Genomic DNA, 25620 nt, shown 5'->3' with positions numbered 1-25620 from the left:
GCATTCTTGGTGCATCCAAAAGTCATTCTCGATCGCCAAGAGTCGATGTTGAGACTGTTTTGGATTTATATAACCAATACGTCCTCAAAGTCTTCAGAATGTTTATCCGAGTTTTGTGTCCCTAATCGGTCTTGATCCAAGGGATGGAAAGATGGTTGGTGTTACACAATATGTGTGGAGTGCGGGTTTTGTATTGGCAGAGGAAGTAGGTATCGTCGTAAAAAAGGTTGGGGTGTCTTTAACGAGGTACTGGAAAACTGTCAAGGCGTTAAATCCACAAGTCAAAAAATATGTCAAGTGTTGGACTACTTTCACACGCCTTTGCATTCCACCATGGTTGTTTAAAGGGGAGTAACATCTATTCCGAAGGAAATTTCAGTTTGCAAGGAAAAGCTTGGCCCTGCATATAGTCCATCAGAGCCCGTTGGAAATTAAGAAGTCCAATCTTACGGTTAGATTTGGCCGGATGTACAGTTGGTTTTGTTTTTGAAAGGTCATATGAGGGATATCAACGAGGCAAATCGTGTGAATCTGTTAAGCCGGGTCAGATAAAACAGAGCTGAGGAATGAATTGGAAGATCCTCGGATAACGAGCTGCCGGTTTCAACCATTGGTAGCACCAAACTGGTTACGAGATGGGAAGGCGGAGCCGTTTTCGTATGTGGAGAGAGCGAGGGTTTGACGCCAATTAACAACTTGTTGATTAGCCGGAATGGAAGAGGAAATGGCCATACCTTTTTTAGGGTCCATAGGAAACCTGAACGAAAAGAGGACGAATGTCGCTTTCTTAATACGTACGGTTCTATTTCTGATGCACTGTTGAACCTCGGTTTGAATGAAAAATGTTTAATGATATATTCAGTTTAAAAACTAAAAAGAGGGACTGATAGGCTTTGATGTCGGAGTGAGACATCTTTCGAGCCAGGGAAGAGGATCACCATGGGATCTATTCTGAAGGCTTACTACCTTATCATTTTCTTGTTTCCTCGCGTCAATTTCAATCTCGGGACTAAAAAATGTTTTTGCTCTTTGACAGGGCTAAATTCTGTGTGCACATTGAACAAAAAATGGAGAAGCCCCTCTCACGCGATGCATGCCCGAAAAGTAATGATCAGACAGCTAGATCTGTTGAGACAAGGACTTTTTTCTCCGACGAATAAGTAAGTAAATAGTTTACCGATTTGGCTTTTCTCTTTGAATCGCCACGCTTGGCTTGGNCATTTTTGTCTATTGCAATTCATCAATTACTGTTTCGAGGAACCGACAGAGCTACCGAGACTCGATGACTATCCAGCTGGATCTGTTGAGACAAGGACTTTTTTCTCCGACGAATAAGTAAGTAAATAGTTTACCGATTTGGCTTTTCTCTTTGAATCGCCACGCTTGGCTTGGCTTTCTGAGAAGAAGCGTAATTGAGCAAACATCAACAAATCTTTTTCTTTTCAAATTATCTCCCCAAACCATTGTGCGACCAATACGACGTTGGTTGGTTCGTCGTCGTCCATGCGTTGCTTGCTTAGTACAGTACAATAATGCTCCCCCCTCACTTTCCTCCCATGTACGAGTAACTCAATGAAACCCATCAAAATGAATTTCACACAGGTGCAACAAGTGGCAGCCGCGGTAATACTCCAGTACACAAGCAATTCCCGATGGAATAGCCCACCACCACCGCCAATACCACCCCAACCAACCAACCAGCCAACGGACCAACCAACCAAACATGAAGGATCTCACATTTGGGATAGCCACCAACCGAGGGTGCTTGTTCGTCTTGATGTCTCTTACTCATGCTCGAGCCTCACTCATTCACTATTATATGAACCTCGAAGCAGAGAAGGTACTTTTTTTTCTTTCCACTATTAACGCGAAAAGCTGGCATCCCTGATGAAAGCTGACTTCTCCGATATTTGAAGCATCTCGTGCGCCCTTAAGCGCCCTGAAAGTGATTTGCTCCTTCACTTTCAACAATAATGAAGTTCTTTGAAGGCATTTTCATCATACAATTTTGAATTAAATGGTGTCCGAGCAAATCTACCTAAACATAGCATTGTCCACAAAACCAAAGTTCATGCATGTAGCTTATTTGAATTGTGAGTACAAAAATAGTCACCCTGGCTATTAAACAAAAAATCATAATGCACCAACTGCCCAAATAATCAGTTGAACCATTTATTGACTTTCATCTTTTGTTTGATTTGCTAAAGAGTTTGGTTATTTAATGGCATATGTCATATTATTACCAAGTTGCAAATTTTGTTCAAGCAAAATTTTCAAAAAGGCTTTCTTGTCAAAAGTACAAACCCAATTTGTTGATGTTGATATTGTTCTTCACACTTAACAGAGGATTACAAACTTTCGTAAAAGATTATTCGGAGGTGCTTAAGCTCTGCAATGTTCTGACGGTCCTTAATTCTTCACTGATCCTTGAATACGCGTCAATATCAACTACAAAATATTAGAAAATAGAATACGTTTCATCCCCAACCTCTAAATACCCCTCACTGACGATTGAGCGTTTGACAAAAACTAAGAGGCAGATCCTGATCCAAAAAGAGTCCCCAACCTGCTTGGCTGCACGATCGTGGTTCACCAATGAAGAAGCTCCTGTTCGTCTGTGCTTTATCGGAAGTGGGTAATTATCCCCAAAAGAAGACCGAGCTAAAGGCAACGAGAAACAGGGAGGAAAAGGGTCCGGTGAAGAGATTCTGGTCTCGAGTTTGATCAGTTTACTAAATTCAAAAACTCGCGATAACCACCAAGAGGTTGTTCCAGAATCTGGTCACTCATGTCGAAGACACTACTGTGTCTGTGTGATCATCATTGTATCAATGGTCTCACTATACAACAGGCTTTTCCAAAGAGACGGAGATCGAAAGAGCCATTACAAAGAGACATGTTTTTTTTATTGCCAACCACATTGACTGTGAGCAAGACTCTCATGACGATTGAACTAGACTGAGAGTGGCATGAAGGTGGGTGCACATGGATGGCAAAGTCCAACTTATTGAGGCGTGGGTCCTCCAAAAGACGAATCGTGTGACATCAGAAATTTATGAGTTGAAAAACCGTTGGTTAATAACACAATAATGGGGCTTACTTCTTTCATGTCAAGCTCGGTAGTGCCCGTTTCTAATGAATCCTTTTTCAAATTGACCTGTTAGCTCCATCCATCCTAGATTCCAAGTCTGAGCTACTGCTTTGGTCATCGGGCTTAAAAATTGGGTCTCCTTCCTTTGGAAATTGGAAATTGGGCTCGATTCGAATTTCTGAATTCTGAAATTTCTTTGGATGAGACACTTTACAAATGTTGGCAGCTGTGAACATTTCGGGTTAATCCTTTTTTGTGGTAAGTCAGCTGTCAAGGAATTAAATGTAGCTTTCTAGTAAAAACAACCCTGTTGGTCTGAGTGTAGTACACTGTACTGTACAGTCCATACTGTGAGCTAGTGTAGAGTAGTTGTGGCTTTGATCTGTCAAGCCAATTGGTCGGGGATGGAGGAGAAGGCGGTTTAGAAGTTGAAGTGGTTTGCTTGGGCAGGAAGTGGCTATTCATTATTGCTTTGAAGGGCTGGTCTTGGAGATCTGGTGGGACGAGCTTGATTTGATGTCAGAGGTAATTTGGAAAATGAGTTAAACACGGGGGTTATCATTAGGTTTTATGGGGGACCCACATCGTCCATGATACATCACCTTTTGATGAGAGACTCGGTGAATGAGTGAGCTAAAGACGCTTTCTCAAATATGCTTCTTTTTCCGGAGAGATTAAGTTGGTCAACTTTGCATATGAAGACTTGGAACAGGTGTGTGGTACTTAAAATCTTGATATGAGTATTGATTGTACATTGATAGAAACACCAAGATCATCAAATCCAACTGTCGTTCGTGGATAATAAAAGAAATCAATTCTTTTTTGCTACCTTTTTTGATCTTGATATATGCGCAAGCCTACACAGTACAAAATAGGAATGTTTCATGGAACTAACCTTTTGATAAATATTAAAATCTTTTTATCGTAGAAGTGGTGGCTGCTAATCTCGGTTACAAATGAAGCAGCAAAAATCTTTGAAGAAATGACTTTCCCATTTTATGGTGTTAAGTCCGAAAGAAAAATGAACATATTATGGTGTCATCTTTCGATTTTTTGCAAAAATCCTATTGACTACTCATTGCTGAACAAACATATCTAAAGTTTATCGTTGTGTTCAAAACCAATATGAGGATGCTAGTATCAAAAAAGAAGGGTCTGGTTTTAAATCAAGATAAAAAAGTACTTTTAATATTATTTTAACATAAGACCGCATCACCAACTGTACCTTTGGCAAGTTCACCCTGGTTACGGGTTCGGAGCATGGAGTAAATTCGACTCCCGGAAAATTTGAGCCAATTCATTTCACCCAAAAGAACCAACCCATTGGTTGCACTTTTTTAAAGAGCCTTCGCTTGAAAATAAAAAATGAAGCCAGTAGATCGTCTCGAAAATTGGTTCACATGTTATTTGAGCTTGGAAGTCAGTACCCGGCGGTGTTTCCTAACACGACTGGTAGTATAATAATGCGTCTGCCTTGCGGTTAAATATTCAAGCTCCTGAGAATGCAAGACATGGCTGAATCTCAAAGACATTCCGATCAAAAAGTGATACTGCTTTATGGGTCGGGAACTCTTGGCACTCTTTTCTGGCTTCTACTATATATACAGTACCTAGGTGAGGTGGTTGGCTGGCATAGTGGGCCACCAACCCAAGAACCCATGACGCCATTCGTGGGAATGAAGAAGAAACTTGTGATTTATTTTCTCCGCTATTTGTCACGCCAAATTGGTCTACATTCCTTATGCACACCTCCTGATCTGCATTTAAAACCACGCGCTTGATTTGAAGCCTTCCCACAGCTAGAGACTCAAACGCGAGAAATTCAATTGGGTTCAATAGATGATAGTCTCATAGAGTAAGAGAGTGGGCCAATGTCCTTCCCAAAATGTATTATTGTTTTCCTTCAAAGAGATTGAACGAGAACAATAAAGACAAGGCAAATTACCCCTCCTAGCCATATTGTACAAAGTCGCGCGACGCAAGTTCAAAATCTTGCTAGGGATGGCCGGTTGAAAAGTTAACTTTACTACATGATCATTTAAAATGGTTACTTAAAGCATTACAATTTATCGTATTCAATGAACTTCAATGAAATTCCGAATAAAAGCTGTGTATCATGTGTTTTGCTAACAGAAACTGTAAATCAATCAATCATAGAGAAAATTTAACTTTGACTCTTTTCGTTTTTATTATTCCAAGGAGCGTTTTTCTTGGATCTGAAGTTCCCTCTTCTTTGAGATTGTCTTTGTCAGTCCTCCTCAACAATAAAAACGGGCACCCTCTCTCGATATGATTATCAATTATCCGCTTAGCAACCCCTAATTGCAACGAAGCTCCTCATTGAACAATAACCGACCAACTCAGGCCTCATGACTGTTTTTCTTTCACCTAAATTTTCCAACACACTGCACTCTATGCGATGGCATTGTAAGTACACTGTACAATACTACATGCAGTATGTGCAAAATGCGCGTTCAACAGAAGTACTTCACTGGCCCTGAGTTGCTTGCGCTCTGGTCGGATCAAGGGGAAAAATTAAAGCCTTGAATGATTGCTTCAATAACGACCATGAACTTGGATCTGACTATCGCCAAGTGACTTCAACGCTCTGTATTGCTGGTTGTTAGTTGGCTGGTTGCCAGGGCTGCAGTCATAATCGCCATAATAGTTGTTCTCTGGGCATAGTGTTCATTGTCCCTCTCGACAATTGTGGATCAGTGCTTGACTCTGAAGGGGGACGCGACAATATTGTTCCTCAGTAGGTCCAAGAGGGCGATACTTCATTCTTTCAGTTCATAAATTGGCCAGAAGACAGGATCTTGAAGGCCACGTATGATATGCACACTTGTACTCGTACAATGATACTTTTTCTACAAACGAACACAATGGCAGAAGGAGGAAGAAGGGGTCGTCAGCCACGAGCAAGCATGATTGTGTTCTGTCAAGGTTAACAATCGCGATGAATACGTTTCAAGACAGATCTCAAAGGTCAAAACTGGGACTGATCTATTTAGCAATCTGCATGACATATTCGCTTTTATTGTATTAGATTGGACGTTGATTTCGGGTTGACAAATAAGTTGACGAAAAGCCAGCACATTTGTGTGCATATCTTGCCGTAACTTTGTTTGTTTGTTGTCAACCTGGTGAATAAAAACAACACCATTGTTACGTGATGATGAATGTGAATGAAGCGTGTGGTCAATCAATGATCATTTGAGTAAAGACTATTTGATCACTTTTGAACATGACATGGGATTGAGTCCCAACCGCCAGATCATCAAGTCATCGAGCAAAATGGCATTCTTTTCGCTTGTAGTGCTACCACGAATTTTTTTTTAAAAATTGTTATTTTTGTCATTGTTATCCTCCCTTAGAAATTTGTAATCCCAGGAGTTTTTGTTTTAAAATACCTCTCAGGTTTCTATCAACATAGACACTTTCAAGTTTATACTAGACAACAGGCAAGTGTTGTTTCTCGGAGATTTTTATCCGATCTCGGACTTCAAGGGTAAAGAAAGTATGAAGTGTGGAAGATTTGTAACACACGACTGACCTCAGACAAAAGAGGGCTCCTAATTGAATTCAAATCTCATTACTCTCGTGTAACTACGAAGTACAAATCCATCCACACATTTGTTGAATAATCCTCCATCCAGGATCGATCCACTTAGAGTATCACGGAATCAGTAGAAATTCGAAATCAAGGCGTTGCCTCTTCATTATTCGAACAAGATTCTAGGGCTCAGTAGTAAGCCATGAACTTCGTTATACCTATTTACTGCATGTTATATACCACAAGTTTGCATCAGTTTGCTGTTGAGGAGGAATGCCATCTCTCTGGCTTCTACAGTATATCAAGTTTTGGAATCTCCAACGAGAGGATGTTGTGAAAACTGTCGAACCATGACTTTGAACGACGACCGCACTTAAAATGTGAGTATACCGAAGCACAGGAGCTACTCTATCCTCTATAGTAGATGAAGGCTATCAAGATAGAGAGAGTCTGCGTAAAACACCAGGAGAAATGGGAATAATCAGGATGCCAAGGTAGATTTGGGATGAATGAATGAAACCATCGTCTTTGACTTGTCTCTTTAATGGTCTCGAACTTGAGAAGTAGACCCAAAAAGCAGTCTCTTTTGGATGGGTGACAGTTTTCTCACCCAGGCAAACCGCTGGGCTCAATTAAGTCCCAAATTTATTGGCGGCATCGCCTTTTAGTCCCTCATCCAAGAATGACTGGTGCCACTTTGAACATATTGGTTTCTGGACAACCATTCCAAGTCCGCACCTTTGAATAGAAACAGAGGACTAGGTCATGAATAGCTCGATGGTTTGGTTGCCAATGACCAATGACCAAATGTTCCTAGGTACTTTATGTACAGTATAGGCCGGCATGGAAACAATTCTCAGGGAAAAGGATGCTAGAATTCCCAAGGCTCGAGGGACTCTCCGAAGTTGGACAAAAGGCAAGGTGAAAGAGATCCTTTGCTGACTAGTTTTGGTATACGCTAATCAGTGACAACCAACCTCTTTAGCAAACGTTTGAATGCTCTACAATGAGAAATGGATGCAACCAAGCTCTCGGCCTTTTGTTTGAGGATAATTCATGTGAAAGGACGGTAACATCAAAGTACGAAAAACAAATTTTGTACGAAAGATTAAACCTTGATAAATCCTAAAATAATTCTTTGATCTAAGGTCCTTTTCATGCTTTTGTGACCACCAACTAAAAACTCGGGCGTGCCGATTCATTTGTTTAGCTTGACCTCTTAAAAAAATGTTGGCGATTAGTAAAACAAAATGACGTTTTCTAATGCATGGTTTTTGAGCGAAGTGTCAGTATTCAATTTTTCCATGATGATATATCCAATATTGAAACTGAACAAGATTTAACTTTTGTTTTTTACCGAGCGAACTGGGCGACTATTTAGTTACTTTTGTTACCCACAACATATTTGCACCACAAGATGAAATTGCTTTTTGTTTATACGCTCCAGCCCAAAATATCATGTTCTGCTTTTTTTGTGCGGACTTCCTTACCGCTACCGGGACGTTGGAATCCCAGCAGTTTGAATTGCAACACAAAATTACATTGATAAAAATGTGCAATTAATATCACAATCATTCTAACTCAAAGCCACGAAATATAGGTATGTACAATTTATTTGCCTACAATGGTTATGAGGTATCTCAGATTATCAGGTACCAACGAAATGAAAATGTTAATTCCAAAAATAGCTCCAGTCTCGTCTACTCGGATTTTTCCCTCGGGTCGGACTTCCCGAACCATTCCTGGTCAGTTATGTATTGTCTTTCCGACGATTCGTGGGGAAAACTTCTCATGGGAGCCATTGTATGTATATGTAGAGCGGGAGAAAAGCAGAGCAGCCCTACTCACACCAAATGATACTGCCAAGGCAACACCTGCCCCTTCCTCATTAAAGGAGTCTCTCATGGCGGTCTGAGAACATTTTTCCCCCGCCGAGTATCACCAACAACTAATCCAGGTGAGGTCTCATCTGCGAACAACCAACCAACCAAGTTAACAACCAACCAGCTAGCCGACCAGCCAAGCAAACAGCGCCGAAAATGGCATCTAACAACCAAATAAAGATAACGATGTCATCGCTTATCCGAATAATCTGCTCTCATTCCTCCTCTTCCCCACCCAACTCAGTACTCCCATAACGCTGCGAACAGTTGTCACCCTCATGTACTTGTCTCATCATATCACGGCAACTCCGGAGTGAGAATAGATATGGATATATGGAAAAATGGATGTATAGTAGTGTCTGTACGTATGACGACCAGCCACGCTAATGAGGAGCCAAGCTTTCAATCACGGCTTTTCGTTGTCAGATTTCGGGGCTATATCCTGAATGGCGTGAATGTAGTTCTTTTTCATAAGCAGACGACAGTTTACGAACGGCCACAATGGGGTCTCATTTAATTACATGCCAATGCGTGACAGCCGACCAAGACATGACATTTGTCCATCATGACCTCTATACACACACCTGTCCCCATTCAGCGAGATATCGTTTGTGTGTGTGTGTGTATGTATGTGTTGTGTACTCTGTATCAGCCTCAGAGCAACATTGATTTGAGGTGTCATCTAGTGAGGTGTTCTTAACATTGGGATCAGAACTGCTCCCTTTGTTAGTATTCTCCAGCCCATTCTGCCCTGATTTAAGTAAAACAGCTCAACCTGTTGGAGTTCAATCACGCCCAGAGTCATGTTCGACCTTTCTTCATATTCCGGTCTTGTAATGCAGGTGATTCAACGAACCCTAGTTGACAATAATGCATTTGTTCAACAGAGTGAAATATAGATGCATTCATTCATAAATAATGATTATGATTGTGTTGTCGAGCAAATGATACGGTTGTGAACATTTTCAATTTAGATCCTGTGTGTCCCGAATAAACAATGAACTCTGATATCAACAGCATCCTCCAGCGTTTCTTGGGATCAAAGCGTTTTCTTTCTGCCTATGAGCGGATTCCAAATAATAGATGTCATTTGGCTTTTGGTCTGTTGGGAATCCTTGTGGTCGTTGTCATCATTCAGCGATGGCATTTGGCATTGATGAAAACTCGACAAAGAGACAAAAGCTTCCCTCCACACGATTGAACCCGCTTTCAAAAGACACGCAGGACTTGAACGTTGGTGAGAATTTGCAAGGTCATTTCGAGGCGGTTTTCGGGCAATTTGTCTGGTCCTGAAAATTCAGCAGCTCCACGGCCAGTCAAGCCTCTCTGAAGGCGGGAAAAATGCAGAAAAACCCCATGCATCTTGGAAAATGACGACCGGATATGGATTCCAAGTCTTCAACGAACCCGGTAAGAGAGAGAGAGAGAAAAAAAAAAGAGCTGGTCCAGCTGTCTCCAGGTTTTCAGGATTTAACTGGAGCTCCCCGAAGAATTCATAAACATGTCGGAGGTTTTTCGAGCAATGATCTGCTATTTTTTCTGCGGTCTGACGTAAATTTCTCATTGGGGACATTTTTGGCCGTTCGAAAAGATAAACGCGAGCTCTGTGGCTGCTTCTATATTTCCCAATGTTTCAAGTTACTTCTTACTTCGCCAGAGTGTCAATCTCAAATATGCCACCTGAAGCCATTAAGGTTCCTTCTGACGGACGGATGAGATCGGGGGGAGATGCCAAATAATGATACACCAAGCCAAGCAAGCCCTGCTCCCAAAATAGATAGGCAAAGAGAAAGAGAGAGAGAAGTCCCATCTCACTTTCAGACCTGTTATTGGACTTCCCATCTCGACGTCCAACTTCCAACTTCCACCTCTAATCAAGCACAACAACAACTTTCGTTCCCTCATTGTGTGTCGGTGAACAGGAACCCCGCCATACAATCCCTTGCAAGTCGTATTATGATGAGATGGGGAGGGGATGGAACCGTGTGCCTTCATCATCATGGTCTGGTGGGTAGTTTTTCATCGTCATCATCAACAGTACCACTTCCTCTGGATTCATTTTCTCTCCCCTTGTCTCAGATCCGCTTTCTGCCAAAGAGAAATACGTCTAACATCCAGTTCAGCATGGCCAAAACGGAAGGTGCCATAAAGTTTGACATGATCAAAAGTGAGGCCATAACAAGCATTTTGTTCTTGTCTATTTTGGAACAAGCCACCGTTGACCACATTCTCATCCAAAAATATTTGCTTTTGCTTTTGAATGGTCGTGATGGAAAACGTGTTCGATATGACAAATCTTTATGACACTGACACTTGTTCAACATGCATATGTCGGTCTTTTAATGGCGCGGTATTCTCCGCGGAAAACCTGATTCGATGTCGCACGTCACTTTACTACTTTGCTTTATACAGTGCTTCATAGAGAGAGAACTTTGCCCTTTCTCTACCTTTGATTCGAGAGACTTCCCACACTTCTATCCTTCCGAACAGTCACCAAGCAACTGAAACCACAGATTTGAGACTCGTATATTTTTCTACATTCACTATTATCATTTACAACAATGTAAGAAATACGTGGTAATCGTAAATCACACTAGAATGCATTCCCGTTAATCAGTAGGACTGTTCCTTGATTCATTAGAGAAATAACTTGAGAGATTGGCTTCGTGCACCTATACGTCTGTGAACATGACATGGTTGGACTCTCGCAGCGTCACATCCGAAAATCTGGCCTCAATGCACAACTTAATGCAAGTCAATAGACGAATCCGTCCCAATTTAGATTTTTCAACTTGAATGTCTGAAGATGCGCTGATGCAAGTTTGTACTACATTTACTAGAAGAAGTGCTATGAAAATGAGCAATTTGAGACGGGCAAATTGAGACCCGGCCGGATGTCGCTCAGAATTTCTCGTGGCGTCTCCTTTCCACGTAAACAAGAAACTGATGGGATCTATCCAGTTGCATTGCATGTGGTTGGATAAGAGTATTACAAGCTTAAATATTGGTGTTAGTATTTTTAGTTACTAATTATGCCGGCTTAATAGTACATAGAAATAGTTGAGGGGCTGTCTTGTTAGATCAACGGCCACGACTGCTTGCTTACTTTTGTTGTTTTGCAAAGCCTTCCAAATCTGATTTGATTGTTATCAGGCTCACTTTATAGAGCGAGAGTGCCTGTAAGGGAGTTTTCAGCTCTTGCTCCGGCTCTACCTACTGTTACGAATTAAAGCATTTTCATGATTCTTTCTTGCTCACTCGGCAGAATTGTCCTATCTCTAGCACACTCAACAATAACCACTTAATTCCATTGCATTTTTTATGGAACCAGTCCATATCAACGAGCATTCCAGGATTATTGTTCACCGTTGGTGGTGAATAATAAAATGTTCCCAAGTCAAAAGAAAATCACTCTGGTTGGCTGACCCGTGTTCTCTTGTCAAAGAAGCAACACTGTCTGACTGTCGAGTCAACATATAAATATCCGAAGTACATCCGGTCGTTCGGAAACTGGGCAAGCGTGAGAAGGTTGAAGCGATGTAATGGCACGAACTTTTGAACGCTTTTGGTGTGGTTGCAGCTTTCAACCCTTCTTTTCTCCGCTGTACCTCGTCACATCGTTCAAAAACCCTTCAGAGATTTTTCATTTCTTTCGCAAGAAGTGGTGGAAGGATTTCAAAAACGGCTTAGATGGTGCAAAGATGAGATGTTTGACCAAAATGGATGGCGAGCAAAGCTTGATTACAAATGTTGAGAGAAACGTAAAAGATTGGAAGTATGCGAAGTAAGAGCAAATTTGCTAATGATATCCTGACTGTGGAAAAATATTCAGCCCCAGATTAAGAATATTTTAAAACAAATTGGTAAGATTATGACGAACTGAGAGGATGTTGTACGTAATGGGTAAAGCAGTTACTCCCTTAAAGGCTTTAGCTACATTCCCTCTCAGTTATGCATGATCAGAGGAAATTGTACATAACAAGCCATTCATACTCTCTGGATGATGATGATAACGAGACCCCATTCGTCGCAATCAGGTGAAGTTCAAGGTGTCTCTTGGAAGCTAAAAGCAGATTTTCGTTCTTTACTTAGAGGCTCGTTTTTTTGGATTGATATTGCAGGGATGCGGTTTTAAAAGGGAATTGTTGACATAGGGTGACTCACTATTAGTTCTGTAAGCCCAGTGAAAAATGATTTGAGCTCACTTTATTGACATTTGACTTTCCATTGATTTAAAACGTCTACTTACTTGAATCTTTATAATACTAACTAGGCATCTCAAAATCATGGAGAAATCAAGTTCAACCTGGAAGCAGCAATGGGCATAAGAGCATCAAGTTTTAGTTGACCAGATGGAATGAGTTTGAGCCCAATCAAAGGGCCTCCTACTTTTAGATTTCCTCTTTATTCGACTTCGATTTTTACCCACTTTAATTCTCTTGATTAGCAGCTGAAGGTATATCAATAGATAGAGATCATAAAGCTAGATGAATCTAAATTATGTCTTCAATCTGTTTTTCAACGAACACATAATGAAAAACCATAATTGGGAAAGGAAATGAGATTAGAAACTTAAAACACTTTTGATGCTGTTCTTAGCGTTGAAAACTAATCCAAGCAATGTAACTCGCGATAAAAGAATGCTTCATGTGTTTTTCCTATTTTTCAATAAATTAGCTGACTTTCGGTCCAGTTTGGCTTTCGTTAGAGCCGCAAAAATATTGAAAGCCAGTTACATGACTAATACATAAAGAGGCTCTTACGACAAGCAAACCCTAATCACCTTTGATAATCTGGGTGAGTTATTTCACAACCAATGATTAGCAATGTTCTCTTTTACTTTGTTCTTAATCAGAAGAAAGACTAATGGCCCAGAAGTCGTTTGGGCAACTTGGTCCTTAAGAAAGCATTACATAGGATAGGCTTATTAATCGCCTATCCTAACTCAAAACTGTCAATCATATTATGTTACAAACTTCAAGTATTTGGTCCAACCCTATTCAAGTACTTTTTTCGACTTCTCAGGGAGCTCAGAGGAACAAATTCCTAGATGGAACTTTGGGGGTCATTTCTCCCACGTGATTTTGTTATGGATTGGCACGAAATGCCTTTCTGAACAGACTTGCTCTTTCAAGTGGGGGAATTTTTGGGACCGACAGTTGGACTTGAGGATGTTTTAAGACGAATGTTCCCAACTTCAACCAGAGAGATCAGTTGGTAGGCGGAGATTAGTCAAATATCCTGTGGAAATTTCAAACAAAGTCAGGCGACAAATATATCAATGTGAGTGTTTTGTCCCAGATCGATCGTCAGTACGTTCAGTGCAATGTAGTCAGGATGTGTCCATGTCTATCTATTTCTTGCCCAAATTTTCGCACTTGCCACTTATTTTATGATGTTCATGGGAACCTCTCCCCAAAATTGAGCCAAGGCGACGTTTATGTCTTTGTTTTGGAGACAGATCCAGGATTTACGCATACTAATCATAGTTTCGTCAAATGACCATTGAGGCCAGAAACGAGTTCTGGGTAAAGAGGGGGGCATTTAAGTCACTTTTGGACAAATAGTGCCCCACAACGTTCTCGGTCCTTTTTGGCATATTGAATATCCTTCGAGCTGTAAGGAGGGCTCTGAATAAAGTCATTCATTAGATAGAAACATTGAGTGTAAATGAGGGCAAATTTAAGGGACCGAAGACCCCCTCTCAGGTATTAGAGTCCATAAAGTCACCACTGAACCACTGATCCATTGCTTAAAGTGGGCCAAGCCCACCAATAATACTTCTCCTTCAACCACTACCATGACTACCACTAGTGCAGAGCAGTGGTAGAAGTGCCAACAACCAAAAAGCGACCCTCGCAGGGAAGGACTAATCCTCCAAATCCCACTGGGTTCACTCACTTTGGGATATGCTTGATCATCTGGACTTCTGAACAAGGCTAAAAGCCAATTCCATTGAAAAAAGTGAGTTTTTCTTTTTGAGCCGGCCTTTTACCGATGAATTATTATTATTTCAAAAAGAGATTTTTTCGAGCACAAAACTGATCCGAAAGGGTGAAAATTAAAGATGCAGACCCATTTCCAGCAGTCCTTGTTCATTCATATGCCCCTCTTTCTCATGTAGTGTAGTACATGGCGAGCATGTCGACTTTTGTGCATCTCGATCCCAAAGTAAGCCTGGCTTGGAAATGTGGTACACTGGGTTAGTAGTTGGTTGGTTGGTTGGTGGATGATGATTCTTGAGCCGTCTAGTGTCCTGCTAAGTTCTCTCAGTAGGCCAGACACCCTCCAAAGTGCTAAGTTCTCTTTTCATGAATAGAGGGTGTCGCTGACCACCTGACACGGAGAATGACTATTTCTCGACTACGGACGTACATCCATACGCACAGTAGAGTAGGTCTTACCAACTCGGATCCTTGAGCCCTCGAGTAGTAGAAGTCCAGTAACCATACAATACGAATCACCACCACCGCCACTACCACCTCCAACTCCACCTCCACCAAGTTGCAAAGCCCCCAAGTGTAGAATAAGGGTCCAAGAGTCCGCTACAAAAGAAGAGCCCACTTTGCTGTTGGCATGAACGGGGAGGACATTTCCAGCATTGAGTATTTTGCAGAATTCCTTTTTCTCTCCTTCTTCCTTTGAGCCGTGCCAATGAAGGGCAAGATATCCGATCTGGTCGGCTTCAACTGCTCTCATTATAGTTTTAAAAAGATTTTCAGGAATTTATGGATCGCATCCCACATGGTGTTTTACGATCGCGTTCTCCCCGTAGTGTCTGACAGTCCGCGAGCAATGTGATGATCAAATAACAATGAACAGGACAACGTGGCATGTCAAAATCAAGAGCTCTTCGCCATTATTGCTTCCGAACGAACGAACGGACGAAAAAAACAGACCGAGGAACGGAGAGATGCCTGAGAGACACCAATTGTCCTTCAATTGAGCTCCCATTCACTTTCAACCTCTTTCAACGGAATAACTTCATTCAAAAGGGTTCAAGGGAAATAGACATTTTTTCGATAGGTTTGAGGAAGCCTATCAATTCTTCTCCTTTTTTGATTGAGGCTGGTCCCAAATAATTAAAAATTTCGAGACTTTTATGTCGTTAGTAACATATATAATGGCTGAGCTATTACAAAGTGAATAGTTTCAATGACCTTTTACAAATGAGCTTTGAAACACGGCTTTGAAGATCACTTTTAAGAAGAAGTGGGTTTTTTTTCGCGCCTGAGGTTAAATATTTTGTTTGATCCTAAAACTTACCGTCCTCAAGGATCAGAACAGTTTTAGATATATCATGCATATTGGAGTATAGTTGATAAGGAACAAGAACTATTTTCCATAAGCAATTCTCATCTCTAGAGCATTTTGTTGGAATTTAAGAAAAACATTCATTTCAGCAAAAATATCGAGCTCTTCATTAGCCTAAAACCTGCTGTAACCGAAAAAACTAATATAATCATATGACAAACGGGTTTTTGTGACGACATTTAGTTTCGGAGTAAAGACACTCAGACCTTGAGTCATTGAATTGTCCAGTTGCTTCATTTCAAACAATGGGTTTCTAAAGTGTCTGTTAGTCAGGCGGGTCAATTGATGGGGCCAAGTGCTCATTTTTTTGGGACAACCGTAGAATTACGAGGAGTGCAACTGTTCCCTCTGCAATTCCACAGCTGCTTTTGCTCTCAAACTTGGCGTCGTAAACTCGTGAATTGATTCTATCGATCTCTCATTTTGCAACATGATTCTGCTTTCTTGAAGACCTTCCGGATCGATTTTTTTGAAGTCATGTCAAGCTAGAAAAACACGCTGTCATTCTTTATTGAAAGCACCTTCAAAATTCATCAGAAAATGTCCAACATAGTGCAGAAAAAGAACCTTGCCATTCAAAAGTGATACCAAATCTTCAGAAAAAAACCCTCTGCTCTGAACCACAACTACATCCACTGGTTCGAATGGTAAATATATCACGATTCGTTCGAGAGCATCGTTCGTTTAATTCATCCGAGGGCTTTTTCGGACAGTGTTTGGTTGCCCAAGACGTAGAAGTCTCTCACATGAATGCACATTGTTCTCTTTTGAGTGGATTTGGACACGTTTAAGCATCATTAGATCCAGGTTCTTTTTTAAGCACAACATACCAAAAAATAACGAATATGGGTGCTCTCCTCATCTCTAACGTCTTCCCTACACCACACAATACTCACATGTCAAAAAGCCTGAAAAGAGGACAAACCTTGGCATGCCAGATCTAAGTGTACGTATGTAAGGATCTATCTGGCAGAAATATTCAACTCCATCCAAGATTCAGAATTCATATTACATTGGGTAATCCTACTATAGGAAGAATTCTGTAAAAGTTATCACAAAATATGCTTGTTTACATCAAATTCAATGTAGGCTGAGAATTGCCTATTGTGTGATCTGACAAATGGCGTGCTCAATGAAATGTTCAATCCAATAAAGTAATCTGTTGAACGCTTCACACACCAGCACCGAAACTACTGGACTTACTACAACCCATCGAGGTGTCTAGGGTTCCTGTCTCATAAATCTGTTGAGAGTGCGAGCACAACCACCTCACCCTCGGCCACTTGAGATCGTGAACACAAGTCCGGATTGAATGAAAAAAAAACCTCTTGCCCACTCAGTAACAAGGAACAGGCACATGGAACAATCCTGGTCAAACGAATGAATGGGCTGTCGGATTGGTAGTCATTAAGTATAGTGTACGTACATGTGCTTCCCAGTCTGATCATGAGGAGAAATTCTTGCCCTAGTTCTAGAAATGATCTCGCGCTTGAGAAAGCTCCTTTTGGGTAGGATTTTCTCTTGGTTGTCGTCGCTCCTTTCAAAGAAGAGAATGCCAATTGGCATGAGGCCATCCACGATGGAATGTAAGAAACTCATTGTTCATGATCGTTCCGGAGAAACTTGTTGACGCAAGGCGCTTGAGAAAATAAGCATTTATCTTGCAAGTCTGGTTTGTTCAATGGTTTGCCCATTATCATCTCTAATCGACGATGACACTATCTGGTTGGACCATCTCAGCACACGAACCAAGCGATTCATGGGACTTAGTACAAGAAGAAGCACACAAACTGAGAGGATCAGCTACCGTGGAGCCCACTCAAAGTGATGAATGCCTCAGAAAATGCCACTTAAACACTGAACAGCACAGACGTAAGCCAGCAAGCTAGATCCGACGCTTGACGTCTCTTTCATCCATTGCTTCTGTGCTTGAACGAGATGGGATGCAAAAGGTCAACTCAATTAGAGCGATGTATCGACGATTAATCCGTGCTGAACGAAAGCTATTGTTATTTAAATCAGACCAAGATGCTCTAGTGACCTTTCCAATCTATGAATTGGTGTTAGTCTCACGACGCTTGGACACTAAAACCCATTCAAGTGAGCGAGAGACTTTTTTGGGGGGCTTTGTTGAGAGTCAAAAGTTTCAGTATTGGTGAGAGCTCAGGCCAAGATTAGCATCTTTCAAAGAGCTCTTCCACATACACACACACTCACACACACACACACACACACACACTCATACGTATAGGTGATGATGGGAGGAGTGAGAACCAGAGATCACTGTTCAAAATGACGGCATTGCTCTCTTGGAAGCTTCACCTCGGTGGTTTTCACCACAACTGACTACTCAAAATATTCGGTTCAGTGTGGCCGACGAGATTTCACACTTCAACTAAGCAAGTCCCATTTACAAGCTACTTATCCCAATCTGCTACTGAATTGAATACTAGAGGTATTGATTTCAGTTCTTTTCTCAGAGTAAAACCATTTGGTAAACACAGTCAAAGTGATCAATACAGAAATCCAAGACTTGGACCCAAAACGACTTGGAGATGCATCGTTAAAGGCACATCAAAATTCTTCCTCGTCAATTTGAGCGCGTTTTTCTTCTAATTAATCTTTATGGGAGCATCTTCGAAAACGCTCTTTTTCAGGTTCGAATGAGCGTACGTTTGTGTGTTTGTGTTGTGGCTGGTTGACCAGTTTAGATGCCAAAGATATGGATCAGTGTCACTTTAAATGGGAATTTCATTGACAAGCTTATGCTTTTAGGCAGACATCCCTAACGAGCATCCTCACATAAAACGCTCATTAACCTAAAAAAAATCTGGAGCTTTCTCATTACAAACGAGCCATAGTAAACCAGGCTCTTCGTGGGCCCCGCTGTATCACTCCAATACCATACAAAAATAACCTGTTTACCATTCGCATCCAAAACCACTTTTTAAGTTTAATTTGTAGTCTAGCTGATGTTTATACACGTTTGATCACCATTTTCCACGAATTCGGCAGGTTCATTTCATGTGACGCGTTCTTGGTAAATAACCTTCATGATTTGAAGTTGTGAACTTGCCCTGAAGACTCATCATGATGTACTGGATATTGTATGTCCGTGTGTACATTATGGCAAAAAGGGTTCATTTTGGCAGTTCGGATATTATTCGTATTCAAAACCAGATGCCATTGCTGGCAGCATCAGTGGATGTGCAAAAAAAAAAACGGCCAACGTTATTTATGTTTGAACGGTTTTATAGGCTGATTTATAATCGAACCTGGAGGACTTGATAGGAGCAAGTACCTGTTCGAGGTTGTCCTTCAAGCGTGAGAAAACACCAAGTTGTTGCCTTGAGCATTATTCTGGTTGGAGGAGTTGTTTTTGGTAATGACTGCAGTGAAGCAAGCAGACAAAGACGAAAAGTTCTATTTGGTTCCCTTCCGTTTGAATTCCGGGAATGGATTTTTTCTTCCACAGAGAAGGTACATACGTACAACCTTTCTTTGTTGGCATGTGCCTATTGAAAGAATTTCCTATTCCCAACTGAAGATGGTGTCCGTTTGTGCGTCCACCCACCGTCCGTTCACTTCCCAAAGCCATTAATATCAATCGTCACTCTTCTCAAAGATGGACAGGGAAACAAAAAGGTGTCCTTCAAGGCGCCGTCTGAGCATTGGTTTTCTCTTGAGAGGCTAGCTATGTTTGTGACACCTCTCCTGTCTGAAGAAATGTCGAGTATTGTTTATTTTATTATGCGCGAAAGAAACAAGAGTTTTGGCGGGCTTGGGGATGCTCTTCGATCCGCTTATGGCCTACTAGCTTGAGGCACATCCGCACCTACTTTCCACTTCAAGTTCGTATTACGACTCTACATACTACACTCAAGAGTAATTCTCCTCCTTCTTCTTCTCAAGTCTTCACAATTGCCTCTCTAACGTCTTCTTGACTTGAATGAATGAATGGATGGATGTGTGCGCTATATACGCAGGGTACGTCCTCTCCTCGCATTCAACCAAGCCTCGGGCCAAGCGAACGAGTCTTCCAAACACCAAATCCCCACTTCAAGTTGGAGAGCATCGCGCCAAAAAAAACCTCGTCAATTCCAAGTTTGCTGCTCGTTTTCTCCCCTTGGTCCTCCTCGGCCTCCGCCACTCTCGCTTGGGTGGGAATCTTAGTCCCCAAAACGCTCCTCCGCCACCCTCGACCGGTGCTTTTGGCCTCTTGTCTCTTGAGCTTTGGCCCTTGGATAGCTTCCATTGGTGATCGCTCCCGTTCACGTATGCTTAGGAAAAAAGAAGACCCATAGTGCGCTTGGCCAAAAAGTAGGCGGAGGCAAATAGAGTTCAACGCCAGAGTCTCTCGTACTCTTCCATCTGTGTGGCTCTCTCTCCTCACCGTGATCTAACTTTTCAGGCAACGATGGCGTTCATGGAGTCCCAGGTGCTCGACATAATCATGGCAGGTTGACGGTGGTAGGAGCAGTAGTAATCCTAGCATTGGCTACTGAGAACTCCCAGGCAACAACAGATCACGCGGTGGTTTACTGTTGAGTGTGAGAGATCCATCTCTCTCGCCTCTAGACCGCGTGAGACTCGCTCAAACACCAATATCCCAAAGCTCCTCAATTCATCGTCTGTCTTGGGGAGGGTGGGGGGGAGGAAAAAGTGTTGTTCAACGAGTGGCGACGAGAGCGAACGATCGACCGAGCGACCGACAGACAAAGCTGGGTGGGGAATTGATCGGTTTGGCCACTCTCACGGACTTTCATACTCAGTACTCGTTCGGATCTTTGACAAACTGGACGTGTCCCTCAGAAGCGCGACTAGATTATTATTACTTCTACTACTACTGCTACTACTACTCATTGAAGTGTGTCGTTATTAGATTGTTTGCTAAATCTCAATTAACACGTCTCCCATCTCTAAGCTAAATCTCAAGTGCAATGTGGTGTGCATCAGTTCAGATCCAGTGAATTCCCTTTTAACGATTGTCCTCACTGACACCAAGAAGAGCCCAAAGCGATCTTCATGATGTCCGCCCTGGAAAACCCTGCCTCTATGGTCTCAGCTTGGCATGATCCTTGGAATCCGGCCTCCAATGGGGGATCCGTTTTACCACCTATGCACCATGTGCATAACATGGACTTCTACGCCCATACCAGTCTCCACCAAGCCACACCCCCACCTCTCATTCACAAGGATAGCTTGTCGGGGAGCAACCCTAGCTCCTTGATGAACACCTCTTCGGACTCCAGTAACGCCTCAACATCAGGCGGATCTGCCGGAAACGGCTCTTCGTGCCAACAAACGAACAAGAACAATAACGTTCGATCCGGTACCAAAGGCCGAGTAAACTTTAAGTTGGAAATCAAACATGAGCCTGAAGAAGGCAGTGTAGTCAATGGGATGCAAAAAGTGCCCTCCATTAGTGATCTCTCTGACCAGGAATCCAGCATAGACATGCCACAACAGGTAAGCAATGAATGGAGGAATAAGTGATGGTCGAGGATGTTTGCGAAAAAATGAGTTTAAAACTCATAGCCACATTTTTCACTTGGAAAACAGTACTGGTATTCAGCTCATGCCATTATTTTTGTTATGAATTCTTCATGAATGAGCTCTGAGCGAGAGGAAATGGGAGCGGACCTGACCGACAGGAAAGAGATGGGAGATATTGGATGTTTAACACTCCAAGAGTCAAATTACATCTTGGCTCACCCAAAAAATGCCAGCAATCTGTCCATTGACATCTCTTCAGGGGTTGAAATGAGCAATGAAAGGCGAAGGCAAGGGATGAAGAACGTCACTATGGGAAATGGGAAGGCGACATTTATTTTTCTTGAGGGGAGAGAGAGCCGACCACCATTTTTGATCAAACTTCGTGTCCTGATCATCAACGTCTCGAGTTTCCTGCTTTGGGGGAAGAATTTTGACGGTCCATACTTATCTCTTTCTCCTCCCCTATTTTCCAGGTCCCTCCACTCACCCCCAGTACAAACAAAAAGGTGAATGAGGTGCTCAAGACAACGTACGCGTCTTGGGACAAGGATTCAGAGCGGTTAGCTGTCCCTCGAGATCCCAAGATGTGGAGCAAGGACCATGTGGGACATTGGCTCTCGTGGGCAATCCGAGAATTCTCCCTAGCAGGTCCGAACTCATCGCATTTTGCTCAGCAATTCCAAATGACCGGCCGCGAGGTGTGCTCTCTCTCCAAGGAGGAGTTCTTGGCTCGAGCCCCGCCATTCATGGGTGATATTCTGTGGGCTCACCTCGAGATCTTGCAAAAAGACGTGGAGAAGGATCGGGAGAACATTGAAAACGTCCCATCGAACTTCTCCGAGGCATACACTGTCCCCACCTCCACCACCAGTGAAAATGGCAACTATGCATCCCAACAGCAGCAGCAACAACAACAACAACAACAACAGCAACATTCACAGCAACAACATCAACAACAGCAACATCATCAACAACAGCAACAACAAATGAATCAACAACAACACCACAACAATATGGTACAAGCTCAACAGCAGCAACAACAACAGCAGCAACAGCAACAACATCACCAGAGGACCTATACTCAATTGGAAAGCCCGCCCCAACCACAACACCAAGTCCATCCTCAGTCCGTAGTCAACCCCTCGTCAACTAGTGCAATGTCAATCAACGGCAACCGTCTTCTCTACACTAGCAATTCGCCTCCGTGTGCTCCGTCCCATCATCAAAGAACAATGCCACCCAGCTCAGGTTACGCCGTGGACCCCAATTTTATTCCTTACAACGGGTCCACGGCTGGATCTACCGTGGACACGAGCAGTGAATATAGTTACCATGGTGGTATGGACAGTGGCGTGCACAAGTACAGTAGCCAGCCCATGGTTGGTGGTCGAGTCCCGTCCTACCACGGTGGCTATGGCGACCAATTCAGTGATTGGAATTCAGTGAATGTGACTGGATACCCACCGATCTCATCCCAGCATGACTCTTGGCACCAGCCTCCGGATTTCCATCCCGCCGTTTCGTCCGTGGGCATTCCGGGGATGCACCATCACCCAGCTTTTCTACAGGTAAGAGAGGGAGAGAGAAAGAGATAGCCATCAAGGCAAGTAAATTCATTATTGCTGAAGGTTCCCAAAGTGATCTTGAGTCTAGCAACTATAGCACAAGTGTGTGCTGCATCAGATCCAAATGTCACACATTGATCTTTGGATGTCATAAAAAGAAGCCGATTTCTGTCTAATCATGCATGACTCCATTGTATCTGGAGAATGAGAACCTTCACTCTGATTGGCAGTCCAATTTTTGGCTTAGAGAAAAAAAAATACTTGTCGTTTCGGCGGCATTATTTTCCCACTCATAGTGCACCGACTTCAAGTGGAGCTAATGCACTCACAGAAGATTTGTATCTCACCCATTTGTCTTCATTTCACTCCGATTTTCAATCTCAAACATGTTTTTGAGGCCATCTCTCCTGAAACAACGGGTCTGCTGCTTGTAAACCAATTATCTTCGGAAAACATTCCCTCCCCTGGCGAATAACCGAGTCCCAGCATGTACACTAGCCTTAAAAAAACGGGGCAAGAAGAAAGAACTCTCTCATAATGATCCGAAAGGGATCGTAAACCGATGACTGGATACTAATTTGTCCCGTCTATTTTTGATTCACAGAGCACTACAGCCCGAGAGCCGACTCCACCTGGCATTCCCCAACCTCAAATCACGTCTCTCTCTGGAAACGGGGATGTCATTAGTCAAAAACCTCTCATCCCGGCTGCCATGCTCACCTCCTACGGTGCCAATCCCTCGGGTGGACCGTCCGGACCGTGTTTCACCGGATCCGGACCCATCCAACTGTGGCAGTTCCTCTTGGAGCTCCTCACCGACAAAAACTGTCAGCATTTCATATCTTGGACCGGCGATGGCTGGGAGTTCAAGATGACCGATCCCGATGAGGTGGCTCGTCGATGGGGAATCCGGAAAAACAAGCCAAAGATGAACTACGAGAAGCTCTCTCGCGGGTTGAGGTGAGTTGATTTGATTGAAGCCCATGACCAACCCGACTATGATCGAGACACAACATTTTGAGTTCCAAGGACGAGTGTGAGCCGCCAAAACCTTGATGGGTTTCCATTTTTGTTGTTGCAGGTATTACTACGACAAGAACATCATTTTAAAAACAGCCGGTAAACGCTACGTCTACCGCTTTGTCTGTGATCTACAAGGGCTTCTGGGCTACAGCCCCGAGGAAATCCACCAGATGGTTGACCTCAAAATGGAAAAGAAAGAGGAAGACTAAAGAACAGCGGAACCCACACTCACTCACTCTCACACACACACACACACCCAAACACCCGAAATCGGCTGTTTATTCATCCCGAGTCAACCTCCTTGGCTCCTTGGCTCCTCAGCCCTTCATTGTTTTGATTGTTGACTGCTGACCTCGCTACAAACAAGAGCGGAGAAACGGCCCAAGAAGAAGACATCGTCGTCGTTGTTGTCGTCGGTCAGAATCTCGCTTCCCGCTCGTATCATGGATCTCAAGTAACTCGCTTTTTTGTGCGACGAAAGCCGTTCTAGCGCAACAGTAACTCCTCGAACCGAATCTGCAGCAGCAGCAACAATTATCATTTTTATTATTAGTCCATTGATTGACTATTTTTGTCGAGTACAGAGAGTACACAAACTTGAGACTTGTTCTTGTCGCGACGTCGTACCTGGTGTTAAACAGAGTAAAAGTTTGTTCGTAAATGTGTGAGCGTATGTGCATTTGAAAGCGAATTACCCATGGCATTCCGGGTCACTTCAGAGTACCCTCGAACCCCCGAACCCCCCCAAAAACCGATCGATTCCACGTGAGAAAAAACCAACAAACAAAGTTATTCAAAAGACTGTGATGACATCCCCAAACTATTGGCAATTTGACGTAAACCTGCATTTTTAGATCTTAGAACAGCCCTGCATCCGACAGCTAAACACGTTTCATGGTATAAGAAGTAATAATAGTAGTCACAATGCTGATGATGTTGCTGATGATGATAAGTCAACCACCCATTGTTTTGCTATTGTGATGAAGAAGCATATCCCTCCTACTAACCGCTGATTTTCCCTCTTCTCGATATTCCTGTAGTAGTTAACTATTTCTCTGTCCTTCCCAAAATTCATCTTTTTTTCCCTTCGTTTTCTCAAGAACACAAGTTCTTGAATTTGCAGCGCATACCAAATCTACTAGTTTTGTACATAGCGACAGTGATGATCATCAATATTCTGGTTGCCATCCATTCTCATTCAATTGTTTGGGCATTTTCTATCAAAACACAACCTATCCTCCAACCACGGACGACATCACTCAAGTAAACCATATGCAAAAGAACCTTCTTGTTTATTATTAGTGGCTGTTATATGACACAAAATCATCCAGATCTATCTTGAAAATAAATCTCTATTTGTGACCAAACTTTCCGGGAAAGCTCAATGCTCACACACACGGGTATCGCACAACGTAAAACCTGGAAAGCTCGAAAGCTCGAAAAGCTTGAAAGTCACATTCATTCCGGTGGGAACACAAAGAGATATAATATGAGCAAAAACACTCTCCAGAAGCTCCAATTCTGTTTCTTCGTCTTCATCATCCACATCATTCATGGCCAGCCATAAAAAAGGTGTATTATGTGTGCTCACCGGGCACTCACTCATTCAATAACGAGCGCACTCACGAGCACGTTTTGGATTTAGGCCATCAGGCCGATTGACTTGCTTGGCGCCATTGATGTTTCCTCGAC

General features: G+C 42.6%; 1 protein-coding gene across 1 annotated transcript; it reads left to right on the top strand.

The window, feature by feature from the left end:
- Window positions 1–20610: 20610 nt before the first annotated feature.
- Window positions 20611–25305, top strand: LOC131880933 (ETS-like protein pointed). The gene is made up of 4 exons (XM_059227665.1): window positions 20611–21313; window positions 21814–22908; window positions 23510–23865; window positions 23987–25305. The coding sequence occupies exons 1-4, from the start codon at window positions 20870–20872 to the stop codon at window positions 24135–24137; spliced, it is 2046 nt and encodes a 681-aa protein (XP_059083648.1). The 5' UTR covers window positions 20611–20869; the 3' UTR covers window positions 24138–25305.
- Window positions 25306–25620: the final 315 nt, after the last annotated feature.

The sequence above is a fragment of the Tigriopus californicus genome, chromosome 5 (assembly GCF_007210705.1).
Source record: "Tigriopus californicus strain San Diego chromosome 5, Tcal_SD_v2.1, whole genome shotgun sequence".
Taxonomy (NCBI): Eukaryota; Metazoa; Arthropoda; class Copepoda; order Harpacticoida; family Harpacticidae; genus Tigriopus; species Tigriopus californicus.
This window is presented reverse-complemented; position numbering and strand designations above follow the sequence as displayed.

Bases quoted from the DNA above. Each gene is read 5' to 3' on its own strand.
- LOC131880933 (XM_059227665.1), top strand. From the start codon at position 20,870: ATGATGTCCGCCCTGGAAAACCCTGCCTCTATGGTCTCAGCTTGGCAT. The intron at 22,909-23,509 runs GTAAGAGAGGGA...TTTGATTCACAG, and splicing joins ATCACCCAGCTTTTCTACAG to AGCACTACAGCCCGAGAGCC. The intron at 23,866-23,986 runs GTGAGTTGATTT...TTGTTGTTGCAG, and splicing joins AAGCTCTCTCGCGGGTTGAG to GTATTACTACGACAAGAACA.